This window comes from Elgaria multicarinata, chromosome 11, assembly GCF_023053635.1.
Source record: "Elgaria multicarinata webbii isolate HBS135686 ecotype San Diego chromosome 11, rElgMul1.1.pri, whole genome shotgun sequence".
NCBI classification, from domain to species: domain Eukaryota; kingdom Metazoa; phylum Chordata; class Lepidosauria; order Squamata; family Anguidae; genus Elgaria; species Elgaria multicarinata.
This window is the reverse complement of record NC_086181.1, coordinates 30,411,591-30,423,450: the sequence shown is the minus strand read 5'-3', so window position 1 is coordinate 30,423,450 and position 11,860 is coordinate 30,411,591. Positions and strand designations below refer to the sequence as shown.

Genomic DNA, 11,860 nt, shown 5'->3' with positions numbered 1-11,860 from the left:
AACACGTTAAAATTTTAAAAAACTGTATCAGGTTAAAAATACATTAACACAGGTCCGGTGTCGTTCCAAGCCTGCTGAAACAAAAAAGTTTTTTGCCTGCCTCCAAAAGTGTAGCACAGAGGGAGCCAGCCTAGCCTCCCTGGGAAGGGGTTTGCAGAGCCTTGGAGCAGCCACCGAGAAGGCCCTCTCCCGCGTACCCATCAGGCGTGCCTGGGATGTTGGTGGGACTGAGAGAAAGGACTCCTCAGAAGATCTCAGAGCATGGGCAGGCTCATGTGGGAGAATATGGTCTTTCAGATAACCGGGACCCGAGCCATAGAGGGCTTTATAAGTGATAACCAGCAGTTTGAATTGTGCCCGGAAACAGACCAGAAGCCAGTGAAGCTGTTTTAACAGGGGAGTTGTATGCTCCCTGTAACCAGCCCCGGTCAATGTTCTAAGGGGCAAAGTAGAATTACAGAATAGTAGAGTTGGAAGGACCCTATAAGGCCACTGAGTCCAACCCCCTGCTCAGTGCAGGAATCCCCCTTAAAGCATCCCCGACAGATGCTTGTCCAGCTGCCTCTTGAAGGCCTGTAGTGTGGGAGAGCCCATGACCTCCCTATTTATTTATTTATTTATTTATTTATTTATTACATTTTTATACCGCCCAATAGCCGAAGCTCTCTGGGCGGTTCCCTAGGTAACTGGTTCCATTGTCGTACTAGAAATGCTGTAATTGGCAAGACATTTTTGAGTGGGGCGGGGGGGGGGATGAGGTAGGGAATAGCTTGTCTTCCAAACGGGTATGTGATCTCTGTTAGGTTGGCAAAAGTCAATAAGAATTTGTCACCTCTGTGTTGGAGCAGATGTGAAAATAATGGATCCCAGATTCACATGTGGTGTGAATGTAGAAAGGTTAGGAAGTTTTGGGATAAGATTTCCCCAAGAAATAGGAAAAATTACTGAGTAAATGATTTGCAAAACACCAGAGTTAGCTTGACTGAATATGTATGTTAAAGAAAATAGAAAGATAAAAGAAAAAAGTATTGTTTTTTGTTGACAGACACAAGGCAATTAATAGCAATTAACTGGAAGACAGCTCTGATGTTGACAGTATTTATGTGGAAAAATTACATTTGGGATACAGCAATAAATGAAAAGCTGACTCAGAAGTTAAGAATACACAGAGGAATAAAGAGAAGAGATACTTTCAGGACAGACTGGCAAAATCGAATTGAACAGAATAACTTTGGCAGAAGCTTACAGAAATCTGTGGGTCTCATGAAAAGAAGAATAGAAATAAATAACCAATTAATATACTATCCTAGAAAAGAAAATGAAAAATGTAAGAAGAAAAACTGAAATGGACCAAGCAGGGAAGAAGGATTTTGAATTAGCATTCATGTCTTTCGTTATTGCTTTTTTTCCTTTTTACTGTATTTTATTTTGAAAACTCAATAAAAACCAACCAAACAAAACCCAAAGAGGTCACTGGGATCATGTTTAGCCACTCCACCTCAAGGAAGGCCCTGTATATACATATCCCATAGGCATTCTCTCCCATAGGAGAAGGAATAACACTCTGCATTCAGGAACATAGTATCAGGGCCCCTAAGAGGAAGTGTGTTGGGTCCTTTTAAGAAGGACTTAAGTGTGTAGATGGGTGTGCATGAAATGCCGTTGTGTGGCCACATCATTGGACTCTATCCCAGTATGTTTCATTCTGATTGATCGTGGTTCTTCTGAGTCTCAGGCCATTCCTTCCCATTACCTACAGCCTTCCTCAACCTGGGGCGCTCCAGATGTGTTGGACTACAACTCCCAGAATGCCCCAGCCAGCTCTGGGGCATTCTGGGAGATGCAGTCCAACACATCTGGAGTGCCCCAGGTTGAGGAAGGCTGTACCAGATCCATTAAAAACCACAAACTGGAGATATCAGGGACTGAACGTCCAACATGCAAAATATGTGCTTTATTACAGGGCTATAGGTCAACAGCACAGTTACGTTTCACATACAAATGCAGTGCTCATCCTTCAGAGATCTTTGCAATACAAAGGCACTTTCTGCCCCCTTGCCTGTATAACAATGACCCTTTTACTAGTCCAAAAATACCCACTGGGTAATAGAGATGGAGGTACAGCAAGACTAGCAGCGACGTGGAAGTCAGCAGCCTGACCTGGTACAAAAATGGGTGCCATGAACAGAAGCTTATGAACATAACAAGAGCCCTGCTGGATCAGACCAAGGGTCCATCTAGTCCAGCACTCTGTTCACACAGTGGCCAACCAGCCATCGGCCAGGGATCAACAAGCAGGACGTGGTGCAACAGCACCCTCCCACCCATGTTCCCCAGCAACTGGTGCACACCAGCTTACTGCCTCAAATACTGGAGATCGCACACAACCATCAGGGCTAGTAGCCATAGATAGCTTTTGCTTCCAGGAATTTATCCAACCCCCCCCCCCCTTTAAAGCCATCCAAATAGGTGGCCATCAGTACATCATGTGGTAGTGAGTTCCATAATTTAACTATGTGCTGTGTGAAGAAGTACTTCTTTTTATTTGCCCTGGATCTCCCACCAATCAGCTTCATGGGATGACCCTGGATTCTAGTATTTTGAGAGAGGGAGAAAAAGGTCTCCCTGTCCACATTCTTCACAACACCATGCATAATTTTGTACACCTCTATCATGTCTCCCCTTAGCCTTTTTCCAAGCTAAACAATCCCAGTTGATGCAACCTTCCCTCATAGGGGAGATGCTCCAGCTTGAAGCGGAAGTATTTTCTTTTGCTGCTGCTGTTGTCTGCTTTTAATTTCATCTTTGCGTCTCGCTGCCCTAACTAATAATTCCCTCTATTTTTGCTGTTCAAGCTGCGAGTGCCATCACATACATAGCCAAAACAGCACCACCCTCACACCAGAGGGAATTATAAGCAGGCTCAGGGTATTGCTGAAATTTGCAAAAGTATCAAGCGTGCTCAACAGCCTTCTAATGCTGATTGACTATGGGGGCGAGAAGAAGAGTGGCTGGAATTTTCTAAACAGGACGTGCTTCCCACTGCAACATTTTGTTGCAGACAACACTTGTCTTTGCATGGTTACCATTTCTTTATCTTGATGCAGTTTTGGGGGTTTTGTGTATGCATTTTCTTTTGGGGGGGGGCTGAGTTTACATCATTGTACCCATTTACAGCCTGATCAGCTCAAAAAAGTTCCCCTTCAGAAGGAAGACGGTGGAAGAGAAGGAACTTTAAGAATTAGGATGGATCACTGATTGGGAGAAGAAGCATTTTGCACTGATGCTACATTTCAACGTTTGTCACAGGCTGAGGGAGGCCAGAGGCCTGGTTTCTCAGCCACAGGGATCGGATCAAAGTGAAAACATTTGCCGATCACGCTCCCTGCCCCCACAATCGACTCCAGCTGTAACACGTCTCTCTCTCTCTCTCTCCCCGCCCCCCCTTATCTGGGATTCTGGTGCCTCCGTTTGCTGGTCGATCCCAGCTGTGAATTTCCTGCCAGAGGATAAACAGATCAGGGCCCCTCACTGACACAGTCCAGGCCTGACAGGATGAAGGAGAGGCAGAGAGGAGATTGCAGAGAGGCAACCTGTGAAACACACCAGCTGGGAAATATATGGCAGCGAGTCCAACTTTATGCCTTCCCCACCCCCACCCCTGTGCCCCTCTAAGTTGGTGAAGGTGCCAATCCTGGATTTAAAATGCCTCATAAAAAAAGGAACGGGAGGGGGCATTGCTTCCCCTCTAGAGGGCACTGATACAACTCCTGCTCCAGAAAGGTTACACATTTAATTTTTTAACAGTCAGTGCTCCAAAATAAATCAAATGAAAATCGTTAGAGGATTCTGCAATGGGGACGCAGCGTTCTCTGAATGGCAGGGCTGCCCCCACTGGTGCCTGAGGTGAAGGATAAAATGGCGTTCCCTTCCCCATTCCATCTATAGAACCCAACTGGAGTGGCAATTGGATCTTCCTTCCTAGGGTGTCCCTATGGAAAGGAGGACAGGGCTCCTGTAACTTTAACAGTTGTATTGAAAAGGGGATTTCAGCAAGTGTTCTTTGTATGCATGAAGTGCCTGGTGAAATTCCCTCTTCATCACAACAGCTAAAGTTGCAGGAGCTATACTAGAGTGACCAGATACAAAAGAGGGCTGGGCACCTGCAACTTTAACTGTTGTGATGAAGTGGAGATTTCACCAGGTGCTGCCTGCATACCAATAACACCTGCTGAAATTCCCTTTTCTATGCAACTGTTAAAGATACGGGAGCCCTGTCCGCCTTTTCATATGGTCACCCTAATTTTCAGCAAGGGCCTGAAGGATGATCTGGCATTAGATGGACCAAAGACTCAAGCCAGGCCTGGAAATTGGGGGACATACCTGTCCTTTTAGCCCCCTACCCAAGTCGATTAAAGGCAGTGGTTAATTTATTTAAAAACAATAGGTGGTGCCAGGCTCAAACCGGTCTGGGAACAACACCCTCTGTTTTCATACTTTCTCCTTAATGCTTGAAGTGTGGGAATTGGCTGCGATTACTCAGTGGTGAAATGGCACTCTGCCCATGCTTGGGGGCACCTTCCCTGTTAAAATAATATTTCATTATAGTTTCCGCCTTAGTGCCGAGGTTAAGTTCCAGCACAAATTAAAGCCTGGTGAAATGATTTGAGTATATGTAGATGTTAGAGCAGAGGCAGGCAGACACCCGGCTCCTGGATCTACTTTGTTGCTGTTTTTTTACTTGAACCCGGAGGTTTAGCCAAAGCCAAGTGCAAAACTGTGCCAAGGAAATCGGTAGGTGGGAGCACATATACACTTAGAATTTAGGAACAGGGTCCATCTGAGCATACGTTTAGCCCAGGGAACTATTTTAGTCCCAGAACTGAGTTGTGAATCCACACAAAAATCCACTCCTAATCTCTCTCTCTCTCTCTCTCTCTCTCTCTCTCTCTCTCTCTCTCTCTCTCTCTCTCTCTCCAAGTTTTCTTTGTTTTTGTGGCCTAATTTAGGACCTGGCAGAGGGGGTCGCTTTTTGCTGTGGCTATTGTTAAACGATTGGGAGCAAAAAAACCTGAGTAATTTACTGCAAATCATCCAGAGATTTAGGAGTAGATCATGATCTAATTCCTGTGTTAGACCAGGTCTACGCCCCAGGGCTCCGGGCTCCCGAATTGGCGCACTTTCCCAGCATCTGAATGGGAAGGAGCGCCAATTCAAAGTTGCCGCTGCTGCACTGGCAGAACCAAGGAGAAGGGAGGAACGGGCAGCCAGAGCAAGCTCTGATGGAGGAGAGCCGGCTGCCCCATTCCCCATCCCACCCCTGGTGCTTGTCCCAGCAGTGGCAGCTGACTCCCGGCTGCCCCATCCCTCTCCTCCCACCCCCCCACCCTGTTTCCTTAAAATGTATTTATTTATTTACAGTGTGGAGCCCGGAGCTCCTTGTCCGCCCCCTTCCAACACCCCCTTTACATTTATTTTATTTTTCTTAGAAAGGCTCGAGCCTGGCTCCAGGCTAAAAAAGTTGGGGTAAGTACCCGACTTTTTTTTAGCACGGAGCTTTGCCCCTGGATCTCGTCGGAGTGGCGGCTGCATCATGTAGATCACCTGCTGCCACTCTGAAGCTACCCCGGGGTAAAACACCCATGTAGACGAGCCCCAGCTTTCAGGTTCACAAGCCCTTCTTATTTTTTTCCTAGGGCTCCCCAGTCCAAGTCTGGGGCAAAAGACATCCATTTTGAATTAAAGAATTCGGAGCCTGAGAATTCGTTTCGAATATCAGAACTGAACAGAGCTCACAGTCCTTCGAAACAAAAATGAACTCCTGGTTACCCCAAGCTCTCTTCCTTCCAGTGCTATAATTTAGGGGAGCTGTCGGCCAGATCTACGCCTTGTGCCGAATCATTACGACTCTGGAATAAAAAGCAGGAAATAACACTATGAAAGTGGTATGTGGAATGTCCCCCAACAGTTCTCATTGCACTTCAATTCCGCTATAAAACAGGAGTGTCGATCTAGCAGCGTAGACGTCGTTGCTGAATTTGATAACACAGTTGGGAGTCAGAAATCCTTGCTGATCGACAGCGAACCGTCCAGAGATATACGCGCAGATCCAGACTTTATTATCTGTCCGCCCTTGTAAGAGTCAAGGCAGCTTCGCCCTTTGGAGAATGCGAAAACCCAATTTTCGTGCCGTTTGTGGGCCCTCCAAGAGCAGGAGAGAAATCGGAGGGCCTCCTTCGCCCTCTGCTGGATGCGGAGTGGGGAGCGGCTCAGCCACTTCGATATCCCGCAATGCATTGCAGTTATTTTGTAAACTCCCTTCCCCACTCTGTCCAGGAAGCGGTTCGATCATTACAAGGAGGGGAGGTGGAGTGGAGGTGGAGGTGAGCTGGAGCAGGAAGCTGTTGGCTGGCTGAACAAGGAAAGGTAAGGCTTTTTACTAAGGCAGGATTACCCCCATCCCCAACACACTTTCATTTTTGATTTAAAAATCGAAAGTGTGTTGGATGCTGAATTGAAATAGGACCTTCCCGTAAAAGGATTGAGGGCTCCTGTACAGGTAGATACGATAGTGGTTGGTTGGTGTTGGAGGGTGTGTGTGAGAGAGAGGGTGTGTGTGAGAGAGAGATTCACAAATTAGTAGTGGGGAAGATAAATGGGCTGGAGGAGGAGAGTTGGGTAGAAGTAGGGAAAAGAAGGACAGGGAAACTCCCCCCCCCCCCGAAGCTAGGCTTTCAATCAGTGGGGCGGGACCCACAAGTAGGGTGAGACCTGGGTTCAGGTGGATCATACCTGGGGTGTCACAACCCTTAGGGGCTGGCTCCAGGCCATCATACTTCGCATATAGAGCCATTGAAACCAACAGGGCGTGTTAGAACATGGCCAGTTTAAACATGACTTAAGTATTTTTATTTTATTTAAAATGGGAAGGAGGGGGAAGAGGAAGTTCAGAATGGTGTATACAAGTTCATGACTTCCTTCTCTCCTCCGTCATAAATCCTGGGAATTGGAGTTGAGTGTGGGCATTAGGAGCTGTGGGCAGACTCCAAGGCTTGTGGAATCTATTTTGTGTTTTACTGAAACCCAAAGAGATCTGCAAATCAGAGCCAGAGGCAAAATAGTGGCTCAGACAGGTGGGACATAAGGCTAGGAATGAAGTGACAGGGTGCCTCTGAGCACTTGCTGAGCCCAGGAATTTGTGATCGGCACCAGAACCCAGTCCACAAATCCTTTCGCACAAAAATGCACTCTTCCCTCCGGGTTCCAAGCACTCTTTTTCAGTAACCTTAAGGCGGGGTAAGGGGGCTTTTAATTGTTGCTCTTGTTAAGATAGTTAGGAGTCAGAAACCCTTGCCTAACTACTACAGATCACAAACAGATCTACTAGTCGATCCCACTCACCCCAGCCATTCTGCCACCCATTCACCCAAATTATAATTTCCAGGATTCCCTAGTGGGAAAGAATGACTGTAGGTTTGTAGTGTAATTGCGCCCTGGAAAACAGAGGTAATTAGAGAAAGAGGGCTTGGGGTCAGGGGACCTGAAGGACTCTCTGTCTCCAAAGGCCTGTGTTTGTATACAAAGATCTTCCTTAGATACAGTTCCCTAGTTTCCCCTGCCACTCCCTGCAGGTGTCTATGCAGAGAGAGCCTTCTCAGTAGTGGCACTCAAGTTGGGGAAACCCTTGCCTCAACGAGGCTCCCCCAGCACCAGGCAAAGACTGTTTTTAATTTCTCAAGCCTTTATCCTCAGTATTTTTTAATTTATATGTTTTGCATTTGTTTCCGTGCGCTCGTCTGTGCGAAGTATCCATCTAATCCTGTGGGTCCTATAGAACCAATCATAAATAATGAAGAGATCCCCCTCCCCGGCCACACACCCAATGCTCAAAGCTCTTCACTAAGCCTGTGAAATATTATCTCTTGTTAAATAGGTTCACTGCGGAACTTGGATTTTAACTGGAGACTTCCTGGTTCATAAGCCGAGCTCTTCTGCATCACACTATACAGTTCCTGGTTCCCTCATCCCTTGTCTTTCAATGTTTTCAGGGACAGCATCTCTCAGAATGCCACTCGCTGCCCATGGCCCTTGTTATCCTAGTATTTCCTCCCCCACCAATTGTCCTTCTACTGTCTCCGGTCCAGTATGCAAGAACTAGCTGCAAGTAAAGTTTTCCCTTCTGCTTCCAGTTGTTTTCTTCCTTAGAGCAATTCCTGATTTGTAGCTATGGCTGAATTAGTCTCCGAGAAGGACCCCACATACCCCTGTTCCGATACCGCTGTGGAACCACCAGCAGCTCCTGATTCAGGTCCAGACAAACATTCCTCTGCTGAGCTCAACCCTCCATGCTGCTTTTTCCTGGAAGGACGTTGCCGCTTCGGTGCCCACTGCCGGAACCCTCACCCTGGTGATGACCATCATTTAGAAGACCACAGACCCATCCACCATGACCCTGCCCCACAGTTGCCATCCAGCAAAAAGCCTCCCATGAAAACAGCAGAGGATGTTATCTCTCGTGTCCTGTGGGACACCCAGGTGCCAGCCCAATACTTCTCTATTGGTTACCTTGACCGGTTCTTGGGGATATTGGAAGAGCCTTTTACTGCTTTCTCATGGGAGGATCTAGCTTCAGCCGGGCCAGGGGTGCTGGCTATCCCCAAACATAGGATCCAATATTTCAAATACAGGTCTCGTGTGGTGTGGGACAAAGTCAGCCGCACAGATGATGTCTTTGGGTCCACAGGAAGTGGGAGAACCATCTTGGAGGTGATAAAAGAAGAGGAGGAGGTAGCTCAAGCCACCAGGGAAAAGACTAATGGTCATCCTTCCGAAGGAGGCAGAGGACAGGGGATGGCCCAGGACAGGGAAGAGGAGATAGACACCAATGGTTCAGCTAGAGATAGAGAAAAGCAGCTGAACAGGACAACTGATGGACAGGAAGCATCCAAGGAGCTTGGGGTAGACATGGATAATTTGAAATTGGTTGGAGACACGCATACTATCCTAGATGGAAATGTGGTGAACAAGGAGATGGAAGGAGAGGAAGTCCACAGAGTTAGGGATGGACAATCCGTCAAGGAAGAAGTAACCAAACATGTCCTCAGCATCAAAAAGGGAAATGACCCAATAGTGCTGGAGGAGGTAGCAGCTTCAGGAAGCAGGGAGGGGGTAAACGTTCCTCGCTCTAAACAGCGTCCCACTCATTTCGTAGCTATCCGAATCACCAGCCCAGAAACCCGGGAAGCCGTGAAACTATTTCAAGGTGCTCTCTGTGAGGTTCGCCCAGACTTAGCCAACTTCTGTACGCCCCTGGCTACTCTACACCTTACCCTTTCCTTGCTGCGCTTAGACACACCAGAAGAAATCTACAAAGCGATTGTGGCTCTCCAAGAGCTACAAGCCAACAGCCAGCGCCTGCTGCCCCCAGCCTTGCTTCTCTCTTTCCACAGGTTAGAGACTTTTTTTTCGCGCGTGCTTTACATGGCTCCAACATCTACGCCTGAGCTGAGTTTACTGGTCCGAACTTTGGAGGAAGCCTTTAGCAAGAAGGATTTGACTGTGATTCATCCTCCAGACAAAGAAAAATTCCACTTGACCATCATGAAGATCCCACTACGGAAGGCAATGCCTCAACTGCCAGCAGATTCCTTATGGATTCCCACTATTGAGAGTTTAGGAACACAGGCAGTAGAGGCACTATGCTTATGTGAGGTAGGAAAAGGTAGGACGACGGATGGGTTTTACAGCACTGTGCTGAAATTAGATTTATACTGAGGGAATTGAGATCCATCAGCGAGTAGGTAGCTTTATGGCCAAGACCTTCGGTGCAGAAGAGGGAAGGGACTAGGAGTTCAATACCTACTTGTAGTGTAAATGGTGTTGTGAATAACAGGAGCAAAGGAGAGGTGGTGGACTAGCCACATCTCTTGAGACAACCTGTAGTGGAAACCAAGAACCTACACTGCTTGCCTCAAAAGTGGAAGATTAGACTTCGCAGAGGTAAAATTATAATCTGTTTTGAGATAGCAAGTAGCAGGGATAGAGCTGTGAGGAGTGGGAACTACAGCCCTTCAGCAGAGGATTAGAGCTCATTTACACCAAGCAGCATATAGCAGTATGAAAGCAGTACATAGTATGTCTCAATGGGCCCCAACAGTTGTCAGTGCACTTCAATACCGCTATAAAGCAGTAGTGTGGCTCCTGCCTTTTATATACCGCTTTCATAGTGGAATATCCTGCTTGGTGTAGATGAGTCCTTAGATGCAGTAGAGTATAAGAAGAGGTAGCAGGTTGTTTTTTTAAAAAAATATATAGGGGCACTGGAAACCACGTCATACAGCCTCTTCACTGGCTTGGTGCTTTCATACAAAAGATCTGATGACTCAGAGATTTCTAACAGAGAAGGGAAGTGTTTTGGCTGATACATCCTTGCTTTATGTAACAGAATGAAGACTGACTTCTTGATCCAAATATTTGTCATAACCAAGGCCCTTCAGAATAAAAGGGCATCAACTATGCAGCTTAATTGCACTGATTTGAATGAAGTTCAGCATGGCTTAACTGTTAAGGGTTGCAGCCTATTGTGTCTTAACACATAGACAAGGACACTGTACACACAACACACACTCTGCTGAAAGATACACATTGTAACTGTGCAAGCTTTGGAGGGCTGCAGCTCAATGCCTCCCCCTGCTGCAGGGTGGCATCTTTTGTAAATCAACAAAAGTAAACACACATGGCAATGTTGGGCACCCCCACAAAGCCTGTTCTTCTGATGGCATGCCGTCCAGTTTTACATGTACTTTCTACAGCACACAAAGGAAATGCCCAAGAGCTGCTCCTATTTCAGTGGAAGGTTCTGTTTAGTTCTTTGGATCAACAAAAAAGTGATGCAGCCCCTGAAGATTCTGTGGCTGTCTGGCACGGTGTAGGTTGACTAATCCATGATATGCAGGGATGTGTGCTGTACATGAGCCACTTCCATTTTCTGCAAACTACGTCTGATTGGAGGTTGTTCACAGAACCAGGAAGTGGCTCACTTTCCCATGAATCATGGGCTAAATAACCCACAGTAACCTGCCATTACATCATACGTTTCTCCTGCTCAGGTATGCCTTTTCTTTGCTTATAGCCTGTGTACCTTACCTGGCCTGTCATGCTGCTGGAGTCAATTCACATGCCCCCCCCCCCCCCAAATGCAGTATGTCCCAATTCCGGGGCAAGTACAAAACTGTTTTGCATTGTGCTCCTTTATTGGAGAGACCAACCCAGGTGGAACTAAAGGAATCTTGTTTCCCATGAGATGATCATTAGGATTAACTAACAGCTAGGGGTGTGCACGGACCCCCCGATCCGCCCTGCGGGCCAATCCGAAAATTTTGGATCAGGCCCGCTCTGCTTCTCTTTGCCGCAGAGCTCCGGCTCCGAATCAGAGCTCCGCAGTGGAGGGGAGTGGCGCCAGGTAAGGCCCCCCTCCCTCCTCTCCCTTACCTGTAGAGCCCGGTAAGGGACCAAGGGGGAGGGGGCCTTACCTGCGTCCGTCCGTGGTCCCTCGGCTTCTTCAACTGAGCCCGCGGCTCAACCAGGAAGTCTGGGCCGGCCTAGACTTCCTGGTTGAGCTGCGGGCTCAATTGAAGAAGCTGAGGGACTGCGGACGGACGCAGGTAAGGGAGAGGAGGGAGGGGGGTTTACTGGGCCCTGCCGCTGTCGCTGCATGGGCGACAGCGGCAGGGCCCGGTAAACCCCACTTGCCTTTCTTGCAGAGCTCCGGATCGAGGTGAAGGATCTGCCTTCACCTCGATCCTCTTCGCCTCCGTTTTAAGGGGAGGCGAAGCACCCCGGTCCGCTTCTAATTCGCCGG

At 47.6% G+C, this 11,860-nt stretch overlaps 1 protein-coding gene across 1 annotated transcript; it reads left to right on the top strand.

The window, feature by feature from the left end:
• Window positions 1–6,368: 6,368 nt before the first annotated feature.
• Window positions 6,369–9,883, top strand: LENG9 (leukocyte receptor cluster member 9). The gene is made up of 2 exons (XM_063137515.1): window positions 6,369–6,426; window positions 8,206–9,883. The coding sequence occupies exon 2, from the start codon at window positions 8,227–8,229 to the stop codon at window positions 9,772–9,774; it is 1,548 nt and encodes a 515-aa protein (XP_062993585.1). The 5' UTR covers window positions 6,369–6,426; window positions 8,206–8,226; the 3' UTR covers window positions 9,775–9,883.
• Window positions 9,884–11,860: the final 1,977 nt, after the last annotated feature.